Source organism: Triplophysa rosa, linkage group LG24 (genome assembly GCF_024868665.1).
Source record: "Triplophysa rosa linkage group LG24, Trosa_1v2, whole genome shotgun sequence".
NCBI classification, from domain to species: Eukaryota; Metazoa; Chordata; class Actinopteri; order Cypriniformes; family Nemacheilidae; genus Triplophysa; species Triplophysa rosa.
Window position 1 is genome coordinate 12,232,093 of NC_079913.1, and position 15,282 is coordinate 12,247,374.

Below are 15,282 nucleotides of genomic sequence, written 5' to 3' on the forward strand. Positions count from 1 at the left end.
CATGGCTTAGATTTTTTGGATACATTCTATGGAGAATGACACAATAAGATGTTGCTAAGAATTGAAAACCACACGCATCGGAGTAGTAAAAAAAGTTTCAATCCATTAGTGTCACTCATTTCTGATTGGTTAATTAGGTGGTCTCTAAATCTGGGCGTGGGTGTTAAAAACGTCATGTCTGCAAGGGATAACGTATGTCGTAAAAAGTTGGGGAGAGTGGTGACATGCGTGCACAAACCTAAACTTACACACACACAGCCGTATAGTTAGGGCCCTATTAGACAGCTGTCAGCACCCTCTGATTTGGTGTGTCAGAGCTTTGACGTTTTGACAGGCGACGAGATGGACCGCTAAACTCTGAGAGCTGCACGCCCGCATTCTACAGGGCAATCACAATACAAGGGTCCATCAGAGATGTGTTATTAAAGCGTCTGTGACATCGTCACCGTTAGATGCGACTGCTAATGGCAGACTGGGTGTGTGGTGGGTGCAGCAGTCTTGGTTTGACCATTTAATATGGTGTTGAGAGTTCTGCAGAAAAGTGACTAAGGGAAAATTCTGTTTGAAAAGTTTCGACTAACTTTATAAGGAATATTTTATAATCTGTATATGGTAGTGATACTGGCCGCCAAATCAAAATGAAATACGAGAGAGAAAAAGACTGAGTGAGTGGCTCTGTTCCAAAATGTAGTGAGCAGCCTTGGTGTCTACTGCCTACATAAGGTGCTACCTTTCAGGGCAGCGTTCTAACTAAAACAGAAATGAGTGAAAGCATCGCTTCTTATGCAAAGACTGCTTGACTCATAACTGACTGCAGTGTTTTCCATTAGCATGTTGCTAAGCTAATATCTTAATACTAACGAAACTGTATAACAGACACACATATTGGCTAAAACATTCAGATTTTAATGAGGCTGAACTATTTTTATCCATTTATTTATGGAATATATTGACATTTCTCGTCCACCAGCTTTAGAGTCCACTGTGTCTGTTACAATACATTGTGCGCTTTCTCAGTGTCAGATACATGTAATGCTTACTTAAAAATTGGTCAAAAGAAAGACTGTTAGAGCAATGTTGGTGCCTACGATGTCTCAAAAAAAATGTTGCTTCACAGGTAGCTCACTCCATTTTGGAACAGAACACAGAGACAGAAAGACAGAGTAGAGAAAGATGGAGTAGAGAAGAGTACAGTACCTCCATGGTTTGAGACTGATGCATGGCTTTGATTGCATTCTGTGCCATAGCCCTGGTAGAAAACGTGACAAACGCACATCCTGCAGGAAGGAGGGGAGGATCGTGGGAGGGAGTAGAGGTAGGAGGAGGAGAGACGAGAGAAAAACAAAACAAGACAAAAGGGTTGGACAGGTTGTTATAAAGCCCAAAAAACAAAGATCGTACAAAGAACACAGCAGACAACACTGCTCTACAGTCGCTAGAATAGAACAATCAACATTAAACATTCAGCTTCAGATAAACACTCAACATTCAACATCTCAAAATACACATTCAACAGAATGACTGTCAGCAAATGGATCCAGATTTGAGTTTAGTTGGGTGTGGTGGGTTGGAAACTGTGAGGTTAGAGTTGTGCGGCAAGTCTCATTACACACATAGTGGATGAATTCCAGCGAGCATTTTTTGGTCTTTAAAAGGCCCCACGGGAAGAGGATGTTGCCCCACAAGTCATTCCAAATGAGCGTTTCACAAAAGGTCTTTTCACAAGGAAGTTATTGAGGAAGTTATCAAGGCAATGGTCATTTCAAGTTCTTTTGCAAATTATGGGGATGTATTTTATTCATAAGTGAGATCTGATGTCATGGATTTAAACTCAGTGACTATCAACAAAAATCAAGCCTTACATATTGAGAGACGCACTATTCAATGCAAACGGTTTTTGTTATACAAAAGTATTACGTATTACGACAGCTTGGAATAAAGAGGTGCTTCCAAACCGAATTTGTGCACAGTCACGCCCCAACCCTTATCGCTTTTGTTAATATTCATCTGCACTTAAATATGGGAAAGATCTACCCCGACAACCCCAGGCTCTTCTTTTTAAACAACTGTAAACAAGACAAATGATCCCTGGAGGTGCAAGTGCTTCGGGAGAGCTGTACAAGTGGGAGCCAAAAGTACAGGCCGTATGGAGGCGTGTTTGGGGGAAACACGGCTCTCTCTATATTCTACAGTGCGGTCTAACACATTTGTACATATGGAGGACACACACATGCTCACATGCATGGACAGCTTAGTTAATGGGTTAACTACTGACATCTCTACGTACGCAAATATGATAGAAAATAGGAGGACAGAAAGGAAGAGGGGAAAGAAGGAAGAAAGAAATGGATGAAAATTGACGTATTGGCCCATGTTTTTTGTACTTCTCAAACTCGGTATTTCTTTTGCAACACCTGTATACAACTTCTGTAGAACACAAAAGATATTTTGAAGAACATTTCTTAAAGTGTTACCCCACTTCTACTGTATGGAAACAAAACCAATGCAAGTCAATGGGTACCATTGGGATATCTTCTTTTGTGTTCTGCAGAAAAAAGGAAGTCATACAGGTTTGAAATGGCAACAGGGCGAGTAAATGATGACTAACTTTTCATTTTTAGGTGAACTGTACCTCTAACCAATGAACATTGACCCCCCCCCATTGACTTCCATTGTAAGACACAAACCACTGAAACATTTCTCAACATTTCTTCTTTTCCACAGATCAAATAGTCACAGGTTTTGAACACTACTCTCATACTCTCAACTTGAAGGCAGTAATGTTTTTTTTCCTGCAGTACAGTGTTAAGACCACATGGTTGTGCTATAAATCTGCTAGCATTGTCTAACTCCTCCAGTGAACCTACCTTTCTTATTTTTTGTATAACATTAAAATCCCTCTCCTTCAATACAATGCTGCTTTACAGATCAAGTGAATCTGGCCCCTGCAAACCGCAGTGCAAGTGGAATGAAAGGCTGTTTATTTTTAGTCGTTTAATTGGCCTCAACATTAAAGCAATTTCAGACACTATGGGTGTTATCTGTGGGCACTGGCAGGGTGAGAAAGTGTAGAGATAGCATCTCACAGGAGAAAAGTGCTGGAAAATTCAAAGTTTGACATTCGTTTCTGACTTGTAACCCAACAAGTCAAGATTACACGACAAATTAAGAAGAAATTAAATTAGTTAGACTGCTTTTAGGAACGCTTGATTCTGATTGGTCAATCGTTGAAATATGCAGCCAAAATGAGTTATTTTACGTCAGGACATCTTAACCGACCAATTTCATACATAGCTACAGTATGTCGGCCCTTCGTAATTTACCAATTTGTACCCAAATCAATCTTTGATGTCATTTTATTGATCTATTTGCTAAATAGCCGTATAATAAGTGAAAAAAAATGTACAGTGAGATATAGATAATCATTACCACAAATTGACCCTTCAGGGTCAATCAAGATTTTTCATGGGATAATAACCAACTGAACTATAGAATTCCTTGCACAGAAACGTCACAAAATGAAGTATAAATACCTGAAAGGCTACACCGGTGTCACTGAAAGTGAATAAACCAGGGAAAAAGACAAAGATGGAGGGATAGCGTGTGAGAGATGAGAGTTTTTTGAAGAAAGTGGGGTAGCTCCCAGGGCTCTGCGCTCACACGTGGCCTGATCTATATTATATTAATAGCGTAGTTCAATGACGATTGATAGATCTCTTTAATAACATCGAGAGAGCGGTTATCCTCGTCCTGTGTTTTACCACACACCTGTGCATACACATTTACTCATTTATTTATTCATTCCGTCCTTTATTTTATGGAAAGGGGTGGTAGTTTCTCTTACAGCACCATTTCAAATATCTCTCTAACCACGAGCCCAGGGAATAAAGCTAATCTCCTGTGGAATTAAAATATTCATGAGGACAGGAGAAAATAAGGACTGTGGTGGAGTAACGGGACTGAACTGAGGATGGAGGGACGACTAGAGTGGTGGATATGGAAGATAAACGAGTGATAAAAGACGGCTGGTGGCAAGGGGCCTGTATGTGAAAGCAGAGTATTGTGGGAAGTTGGAGGTGTGGTAGAATTCCCTGCAGGTTAGCCTTCATAAAGCAGGAGACATGTTGAATGCTATCGTGTACTACATATAGTACCATTGCTCTCATAAAACCCAGACACACACACACATGATGGGGAATTGAAAACTTTAAGAATGAATTTAAGAATTATACACTACTGCACAGCAAAATCGCCAGTGTTAAAAAAGGTCAAATTAACACTCACAGTGTTTATATAATCCACACTTTCAGAGTGTCGATTATATATACACTGTGCGTGCTAATTTAACCTTTTTTAACACTGGCGATTTTACTGTGTGGTGTTTTTTCACATTTTAAACATGTTGAATAAGTATTTACTATGAACATGTTATTGCAGAATAAAAACACAAGCTTGTAGAAACATGAACGTCAGGTCTACTATGTGAGCGCTTCAAATAAAGGGACCTTATTTTTTACACTTGTCTTTAATATATTTTTTGACATCCATAATGTTTTCATGCCCCAAAATATTTGCTATTTAATTTTAGACAATTTTCCACCATGTCTCTGACTCTTTACATTTTTTTGTTCATGCTTGTTACATTGAAATGGTAACAATTTATCCACAAGTTATTCTTATAAAATAAAAATGATTTCATCAAGTATTCACCGTCGTGTCACTCCAAACCTGTATGACTTTCTTTCTTCTGCAGAACACAAAAGAAGATTGTAACGAGGAAGGCGGGACGAGAGCCGTGAGGGAACGGTGCGAGGCTGGTGACGCGAGTGATAATGAGCGTCAGATGCGCGTTGCACCGGTCTCGCATCTCTCATGGAGGAGATCGGAAGCATTAAAGGACGAGCGACAGGAGTGTACGACGAGAGAGGACCAGGCCTGGACATTGTGTTAAGTTTTATTTATGTTTGTGTGGCCGGCAGTTGACCGTGAGGTGGCTGTCGGCCCTTTACTTTCGTTTTGTTGTTTGTTTATTGTATTAAAAGTTTGTTAAATGTTCGCCGGTTCCCGCCTCCTTTCTTCCTGTTCTTGGAATGTATTACCAAGATATTTTGAGGAACGCTGGTATCCCAACAACATTGACCCCCATTGACTTCCACTGTATGGACACAAAACCACTGAAACATTTCTCAAAATATCTTCTTTTTTGTTTCACAGAAGAGTCATACGAATAAATAATGACAGAATATTTAGTTTTGGGTGAACAGCAGAGGAAGAACGTACTTGGCCATTGTGGTGTGCTCAAGCTCAACTTTGTTGAGGCGTAATTTGTGCAGAACTAGTTCTCTGATGTCGCTTTGGCGTGTCATCAGTGTCCTAACAAGACTTTTCTGTCCCGACTGAAAGAGAAATGCTAAGTGACAGCCAATCAGATCATGTTTGATGTTTACAGCTATGTGGACCAATAAGAATTATCAGTGGGCGGGGCTACCCAGCATGACCCCACAGAAATAGAAACAAGAAACGAGCGAGAGATGAAATGTCCCAAGGCTCGTCACTTGTCATCGATGTTGCCTTAACCCATCACGTCTGGTTAGGACTCAATGTTAGTTTTTAATAAATGTTCTTTGAGCTTTGTAAGCCTCATGGATCAAAAACTCATTTTAAAAAGCATGACAAAGATCCATGCTCCCTTTAAAGTAAACCCTGGTAAGTGTACAATGGTAATATTGTCAGTATGTGTGCATGTACGTGTCTCACCTCGGCTGAGTCCGTCTGGTCCCCTCAGGATACGGCACTCCTCGATCTGTCCGAAGGCAGAGAACATGACCCGGATGTCGTTCTCGTTGCACTTCTTGGACACCATGCCGATGAACAGCTTTCTGTCCTCCACCGCTGAATGAGAGGAAGTGTGGAGAAAACAAGTGTGATGAACAATGTGAGACAAACGAGTGGGATTAAATAACGTTACAGCTGCACGTGATCAATGTCTCATTAGCACATCAAGAACCCAACACAATTCTCGGTTCGACGCGCTCACAAACCCCTCCGTTTATATTTTCCCTGTTTCTCTTTGATCTTTTCTTTCAATGACCCGAGAGCTCTCTTTTGCCTGTAATCTGTGTGCGTGTACGCGCAAAAGATGCTGCATTCAGGTCCTCTTAGGTTCCTCCTTACAATCTCTAAAGACGAAGAAGTGACATGCCTGATGTGATTTTATTCGGAAAAGAAGCACTGCGCAATTTCATATTTCTTTCTCTCGTTTAATGGTAAAGACGGAGAGCCTTTTTAGTGCTAATGCAACAAAATGAAGAGCAAGGGATGTGCACTAAGTGTGTAATTGATGCTTTATGTAGTTTATCATTCCTGTTCTGTCACAGAGAACAATGGGAAATGTATTGTTGCTACCGACGGAATGAGTAGTGTTTTCTGGCGAGCTTTATTGCTACTCTTCATCAACAGTACACAAATTGTACTGTCAACACTCTCAGTAAAAATCATAGTAACAGGCCCAAAAGTTATATACATCCTGGCCCAGTTTCACAGACACAGCTTATCTTAAACCAGGACTATGCCTTAGTTGAATTAAGATATTTATGTCGCTTTTATAAAAATGCCTTAGAAGAATACAACACTGGTTTGCATCTTGAGACAAAACAATGGCACTGATATATTTCAAGATATTTCTGGGCAAGTTCTATTGAGTTAAGACAGGTCACACATTCATTTTAGTCTGGGACTAGCCTTAAGCCTTGTCTGTGAAACCGGGCCCTTATGTTTCTGTCATTGTCCTTTATTAAATATAATGTCCACTCGAAATATTTTTTGAATAATTACATAGAACTACTTATTATTCATTATTTTAAATGATTGCATATGGTAATACTGTTAAACAGACAATATAAATCATTATATATTTTTACCCAGTCTGATGTCATAGGCATTCATAAGTATTTCACGAGGTGTCTGTTTTGTTTGAGCTATTGTGTATGTGCCAATTTATCAGAAAATGTATAAGAACGCTTATTAGAAAAAAGCAACAGTGAAGCCCCACCCCTAACCCCGGCCTTTAATTTAACCATCTTTGGCATTAAAGCAGATTGTAACAAGATTTAGACAAATTTTGTTCCTTTTTAAATCAAAATTAATAAATGAAGAGTTTGGTTCCAAAATTAGATAACTCCGTTTTTACAATTTTTCAAAAATCATGTTTTTTTATTGTGCATTCCAATTGATATCAATCAAACTGTAGTTGGTTTGTTTTGATTTAAGCCACAATAACTCAAAAAAAATACAGCTAACTAACACAATAAAACACAATAAAAACATGACAACATAATAAAAAACATGATTTTTGAACATTGGATTATTTCATTTCGGAACCAAACTCTTCAAATACAAATGTAGCTTTTATTTGGGTTTTATCATAACCAATAGAAATTTGCCACCATGTTTCTTGGAACCTCCCAATTAGTGGTTTAAATAAACTCTGAGATACACAATGCAAATGACGATGTTTTTTTTTTCCATTTTTATGTATTCTAAGCAAAATCATTACAACGGGACTTGGGGCGGCGGGAGGTCCAACAAGATTCGGTTTATAGAAAGTTTTATCACTACGATGGAAGCAGTGAAGTAGATTAAAACAAAACTGTTCAAAGTACACTGTAAAGGTGAATGTTCACAGCTGTGTGCGCCTCTGAATGTATGTTCGTGAGAAACCGAGAGAACGAGGGAGGGGTAACTGTAATCCAATTTTTTTTTAATAAAGAATGTGTCAGCTCTTACCGCCTGGCGACCGATAAGCAAACCGCTACACTCTAGGAATCGATAGCTTGCTTGTTTATTTTGCTGTTTGAATTGTTTGTGCATTTAACAGCGACAGGATGAGCCAGCGATATGTGCTGCTTCAAAGGCTTCCCTTCTCGCACTGTATTCTATCAGATTAACCGCACGCACAAGAGCACCCATCGCTTGGATGGGTGACGGCATTCGCTAGCAAGCATTGTCTACCATAGTAGAAAAACACGCGTATCAATTTTTTGTTCTGTTGAACACAAAATTAAATATTTTGACAAATTTAGGAAAGCAAACAGTTCTGGGGAACCTTTGACTACCATTTAAAAAGAAATCTACAATGGTAATCAATGGTGCCCCAGAAATCTCAGTTGCTAACATTTTTCCAAATATCTTTCTGTGTTCATCAGAACAAGGAAATTTATACAGTTTTGGAAAAACTTGAGGTTGACTAATTCATGACAGAATTGTCGTTTTTGTATAAACTATCCTTTAAGTTCATTATTTACTCACTCTCATGTTATTACAGTCTCGGTCACCATTCAATGTCACTGAAAGTGAATGGTGATCGAGGCTGTCAGTCCCTAACAACCAGCCTAACTATCTCCTTTTTTGCTTCCCAGAAGAAAAAAGCCTTAAAGATTTGGAGTGATATGAGGGTACTTTTCATTTTTGTGCCCTTTCTGGTACTCTTTCATACCCGCAGGTCTCAAACCAAAAACTGCCAGTGGCCTGGGATGGGTGGGAAGTTTGATAATGTCCTCACCATGCAAAGCTTTCAAACAGCTCAGGTTGTTTGAACATAAGATAAAACAAACCTCCCATTATATTTAACAAAGCTGTTCACACTTCACAAAATCTAAATCACATCATTCCACCCTTATAGACGTGCCATGTATGTTGTGCTGTACATTACCACTTTATCTTACCCATCCGTCCCATGTATTGTTTTAACAAACATCGTGTGAATTGATTGAATATGAATGTTATTCTTTATATTATTGTAATAAAAACATATCGAAATAACTTCGAAACACTACATGGAAGCCTGCTCATATTGGAATACATTATATTGAATTTTAAAAACTGAAAATACCCAAATGTTAGCCGGAAAACACAGACAAAAAATGGCCTGAATCAGTGTTTGGTCTTGTTTTCCTCTACAAACAAGTTTCAAAACTGTAAGATACAGTAATACAGTTAATACACTTTGAAATTATTTTTTCTTTCCCACTGGCAAATATATTTCTTTTTTTGAGCATGACTCAAACTAAATTTAGCCAGGTTTATACAAACAAGAAAATGATTTTTTGCCATGTACATAAATGGCGTGATGCTGTGTTTGTAAGCAGTTGATGCAATAAAATAGTGAAGTTGCGTATTTGCTCTTAAATCAATAGAAACGTTTGCTGGTTCTGAAAGAGGTTCACACATCCCCCTGCCGAGACCCCCTCTGGCACCAGCAGCATTTCAGTTGAAAAGAGTCATCGGAGAGACCTTCTAAACACATCTATTAAATGGTTTTGTGAGCGGTATGATTTGTACGAGCGTGAATGTGTAGACACGTGCGGGTCACTGCTTGGGCAGATGCTAAAACTATTCTTGACCCAGAAGCCTCTTGGTTTTCAATAATTCAGTCCCTCACACACACACAAAAACACAGAACCAGAAAGAAACAAACCCACAGAGCGAACGTAGAGTCGAATGACCCTGGAAAAAGAAAGAGACAGATGCTGACAAACACTTACCATTTGATTTCTCACTGTCTGCGGGCTTCATCTGTATGGGATGGTGCATCTGAAACACAGGACACACACACGCCGGTTACATTCACACAAACACTTCACGATGGAGCACGGCACATTTACTACAACACGCTCATTAACGCTGACACAAGCACAGAGATCACAATCAACCTCGTCTCTGATGTTCGACATTATCGCTGTAATCTTGTTAATGTGGCGTCATATTTTTCGCTACATCTATTCTTCATCAACAGAATGAAGATGCACGTGTGCTCGGGGTTTGATGAAGGTGATTTGTCAGCACTTTGCCGATAAAGCGCTAACTGCGCTCCATATTTCTCTCGTACTTGTTCTGGCATCTACAGTACAGTATATCGAACCATTTACTGAGTAAAGGGGTGTACAGAAACATATTTCATCAGCGTTTTTTTAATACATTTTGCTTTTGCATCCTTAAAGGCAGCATGTGTATGTACATGCATTTGGTTGTATCAAATAGGGTATTACAGCTAAAATATACCACAATTTTTATGCTTTTAGAGCATAAAAAACATGTTTTGTTTTTTTAAATATTCTTCAAACATATATTTAAGTGTACAGTGTACATGATGATGCAGAAGTGTAGTGGTTGATGTGCATCAAAACGCACGCATACACAAGAAATGGATTTTGATAGCTATCCACTGTAGTGACCTCTATGCATTAAATTTTCTTTTTTTAAATGGTACACAATGTTCCCTTAAAGATAAAAAGCAATATCCATTTTACATGTGCAGTATGAAATATGTGGTTTTGGAACATTTTTGTGTGAATCTGAAAAACTCCCATCTGAAACCGTGAATACATTTATGTGCTGCTTAACAAACAATTTTTTAGGCTAATTGACACTGATCCAATAAATGGCAACAAACACAGACAAATGCCAACCCTTACAGAAAAGACACACGAAATTCACATGTGCAAAAAACATGTGATCACGTGTGAAATGTGTGTTTTTGGAACATTTTGGTGTGAATTCCATGTGAATTCCCACGTGAAAACCATGGGATAACATGTAAAAACCCATGGGATAACATGTAAAAACCCATGGGATAACATATGCGACATGTCTCCACATGTGATCACATGTTCTTCACGTCACCACATGTTGCACATGGCATCCCATGGGTTTCACGTGGGAATTCACATGGAATTCACACCAAAATGTTCCAAAAACACACATTTCATATGTGATCACACGTGTTTTTTGCACATGTTAAACACATGTTGTATACATGTGATCACATGCAGAAAACATGTAAAAAACATGTGAAATTCATGTGTCTTTTCTGTAAGGGAACAAACTTCATTCATTCTATTAATAAGAATGTCTGTGTTTGTTGCCGCTTGCCGGAAATCGAAAAATATAGCGATTTTTCAATAATTAAACACTGTGTTGTCAAAGATGAGAAGATCTTTTTAATACTTTTTACAGGTTAAATATTTGCAAAACCCACAGACAAACATGAAGGGTATGCAATAGGATATATGAACCAAAAATAAAAATGATGAAAAATGGAGATACAAGGTGTCAGTCCGACACGAACGCTATGTTGGTGTATATGAATAATAACAATTTAAATTGAATCATTTCAATCGATGGCTGTCAATCGATGAATCACGATTTTATTGCATCCAGAATAAACGTTTGTGTTTACATAATATATGTCTGTGTACATTAAAAACATACACATACATGAATATATTTAAGAAAAATATACAAATTAATAAACATTTAAATATGATTTAAATTATTGGTAAATAAAAATAAAAGCATGTAAATATTTCCTAAATATGTAAACATGTATGTGTATGTAACAGGGATGCCACAATCCTCAATATAATATTGAACTGTTCGGTACGACCTCCACGGTTCAATACATGTAAGTGGATTGTGGTTTTTCCCTTTTTATTGTTTAAAATATTTCCGTGCACTTAATTACACTCTGAACTGGCTCTGTCCATGTTTGTCTGTATGTCTGTGACAGATATACACTGTATATAGATATATATATATATACTAACAGTATATTTAAATGGAAATACGTTAGGTTAACTTTTGTTTTACTTTTAAAAGCAGGGACGTGACTTGTGTGTACAACCCCCGCCTAGACTACACTTCCGTTTCTGGTGGTTGTTCTGTTTCTTTTTCAAAGTCTCTCCTCCTCTGGTAACACCTTCAGCTCTCTGCACCTGTGTGCGTAGATCTACAGTTTGGGTCCTGCTTTTGATCTACTGCCAGAGATCAGATTTGTCCAACACACACACACGTGCACACACGCCTCTTTGAGGGCCATCTCCGAGCATGTGCATTCTCTTTCTCTCGCCAGTGAAGGCCAAGGCACTAATTACAGAGATCATGCTCTGCTACCTACTTCTCATGAAATATACATGCTTCCTCTCACAAATCACAGCCACATGACCCCACGCACCCCCCACGGTCTATGGGTGAAAAAAGACTGACAGCTCCATAACTCTCGGGTTGGATCGAATTATAAAGGCAGTCAGAAATAACTGAAGATATCATTTACTTCATTTCAACTCTGATCTTTGACCTTCAGCACACAGACACGCAAAAGGGACCCGTGGGTCCTGACTGAGAAATTCAGACAACGCTGCGGTAAACGACAAACACAATCTTTCTGGCTAAAGGCCTGATACCTGAAGGTTTGTAAAGACTTTGTAAAGTTTGTTCGCAAGGCTGGATTATTGATCTACTCTCTTTGTGTACAACTTACTTTTTTTAATACACAAAACACATTTAGTTTCACACTTTTATGTTTCTACTATGATAAAAAAACACTGTCCAACAAAACTATTTTTAAGCCTCAATTTACCTCCTGGAATTGATTCTAAGATTAGTTTTAGGGCTTTCAAACGATTAATCGCGATGAATCGCATCCAGAATAAAGGTTTGTGTTTACATAATATGCAGTATGTCTGTGTACTGACATATTAATTTGGTATTTATAAACACATAAATGAATATTTAAGAAAAATATAAAATGTACACATTTATAAACTTTTAAATATAATTTAAATTATTGGTAAATATAAATTAATACATATAAATATTTCCTAAATATACATATATGTGTACGTGTGTATGTGTTTAAAAACACAAAATTAATATGTACAGTACACAAACTTTTATTCTAGATGTGATTAATCGCGATGAACCGTTTGACCGCCCTATTTTTTTTACATTCATAAAGAAATATTTTACAAATTCTTATTCAAATCGATCACTACAGTGCTTAAAGTAGCTACTGTACTCTGTTCAAGGTCAGAAAGACAAAATTATATCATATATAAAAATATGGATAACAGATTCTTTAAAAAAAGGACTTACTACAAGCCATTTTTTCCCTACATTTAAAATTCAATGTCACTTTGTATTATAAGTAATATGCAAATTTCAGATATGTTGCTCACGAATAAAAGTTTTCCGTCCAGTGGTTTAAGGACACACGGTGTATGTTTTTGTGAAAGATCACAGGCGTAGGACAGATGGGCGCACAGTGGGTATTTTATAAGCTGCTGCTACACACAGACACATACGAACACACAAAATGGCATAAATGATAGCAATAAACTAAGCAATATGCAATTCAAAATGAAAAACAACCATTACTGACGCTAACACCCTCCTACACACCAACACACCAAAGGACGGGACCTTCTTGAGACCAATTCAGACTGTGTAATAATTCATAACATCTACAAGTTAACCTACTTGAAAGAATTGAATCAACACTGTCAAATAGAGCAGTAAAGAAAAACCTACGCATGTGTACGTGAAAGAGAGAGACGTACTGCAGTTAAATCAGGTATAGTACTGAGATAGTACTGATCTTTAATACATGACAATTACCAATGGATCATGTTAAGGTGAAAGTTGTGCTGATGTTCAGTTTCTCTGTGTTACATTTAGACGTCAGCTGTGGTTTCAGAGCACTGCAGCTCAGAGGCCAGAAGACTAATTCTAGATGAAAAAAAACGACTTTACTACATCACATATATTGGAAACAAAAATGTATACCTGGTAATCACCAAATGAAAATGTATTCATTTTAGGTGTAATTGTTGTAAATAAACGAATTCAATCTGAGTGAATGTGTCGTCTCTACTGAAATATCACATCGTCTTCGGGGAGGATTTAAATGAAAACCAAAAAATGCTTTATTATAGATAAAGATGTCAAATATAATAATGATAAAGTAATAAACAGTAGCATTTACCTACTAATTTCAATACATAACAGACAAAATACCACATAGAAACATACAAATAAAATGTATTTTGTGTGTGTATGATATAAAAACACAATTTTTGTTGTTCGGCAAAACAGGTATCGTCTAGAAATGGGTCACGACGGTCAGCTAGATTAGTGAGGATGGCTAGTTATTAAGATGAAAAAAATGTAAAAAGCTTCTTTATATTAAAAACCCACCAATACACCCAAGCTTCAGCTGTTGGGTTGCGCGTCATGCCTGTATTTTTGTGTTCCCTGCTATAAGCATTGTGTTTAAATAGTGTGTTAAATAGTTTAGATAGTCACACCAAAAGTGAAGCATCGTGTTCCTCGCTCTAGATTACTCATTAGATTATTTGTTTTTGCATCACTCACGCGATTAAAAACATTGTGGAACTTGAAGTGTCTTCGCACATCCCTCTCAAGACAAAAACTTGCGAAGAAGACACGTTTCAAAAATTGTGCGTTTGCCGCAATGACGTCGCCCAGTTCTCATTTTGCGTGGGCCAACGCGAATTCACAGCATTAGCTCGCATTTTTGCACTGACCTTGTGTGTCATTTACTTGCGCAAATAATGTAATTTGTTTTTGGTGTGTACACACCATAAGACAGCAAGTGTCAAATCCAAATAAAAGGAAAAAGTATCCCAAAACCCTGTGTTGTGGGTTAGCAGCATTGCTACTTTTAATTAGTACCAAACATTTGAAACCATGTTTGACATCTTTTTGCACATGCTCTAATAAGTCTTAGGCCGAGCAGTTGTTTCCATATCAATTGGGGCCTCTACCCTCTGTCTGACCCTAAACAGAGAGCTTCACTAATCCATACAGTCCACACACACATCTACAATAAAGATCTGGAGCTAAACCCATTAGAGTTCCCCTTTAACTCGAGACAAAGACCACCACAAGCCCCTCTCCCTGACCCGAAACTCCCTCATCCATCCCAACTCACACAATTTCCTGAATTACATCGGAAAAACAGATTAAAATCTTGAAACTTGAGAAATTGTCATATGAATAAGAATTTCTCCTCCTCGCTGTCTTTCAAAGAGACAGACATGAGCAAATAAACAAACACTCACCCCAGTTAAGGTCTTTATGTTGTGCAGTGCATTCTGGGCCTCCAGGGCAGCTTTCCGCGTGTAGAATGTGACAAAACAGCACCCTGGGAAAACAAACGGGAAGAGAGAGAGAAAGAGAGAGAGGGGGTAAGCATTTTAACCATGCAATAAGCCAAGTGGATTTGATCTTTTCTTTTCGTCTCACTACCTGCTGAGAGAGAAAACAATCTCAATGCTGTCATACAAATCTCTGCCAAACTACTCTGGAGAGAAGATAAGGGATAAGAAAGATAGATTCCAAAACTGATCTAACACCAGACACGACACGACAACTTGAGCGCGGTTTTTTCGCTTGTAGTCACTGAAGGCGTGAATGCTGGAAGTG

At 38.0% G+C, this 15,282-nt stretch overlaps 1 protein-coding gene across 21 annotated transcripts in view; it reads right to left on the reverse strand.

Moving 5' to 3' along the window:
- Positions 1-15,282, reverse strand: part of celf2 (cugbp, Elav-like family member 2) — a 146,580-nt gene that overhangs the window by 22,557 nt on the left and 108,741 nt on the right. For all 21 annotated transcript variants that reach the window (XM_057324601.1, XM_057324596.1, XM_057324597.1 and 18 more), the window contains 4 exons: positions 14,919-15,001; positions 9,543-9,591; positions 5,758-5,892; positions 1,198-1,277 (listed from right to left, as the gene is read on the reverse strand). In XM_057324601.1, coding sequence (XP_057180584.1) covers positions 1,198-1,277; positions 5,758-5,892; positions 9,543-9,591; positions 14,919-15,001 — 347 coding nt within the window. The remainder of the gene's footprint in view (positions 1-1,197; positions 1,278-5,757; positions 5,893-9,542; positions 9,592-14,918; positions 15,002-15,282) is intronic.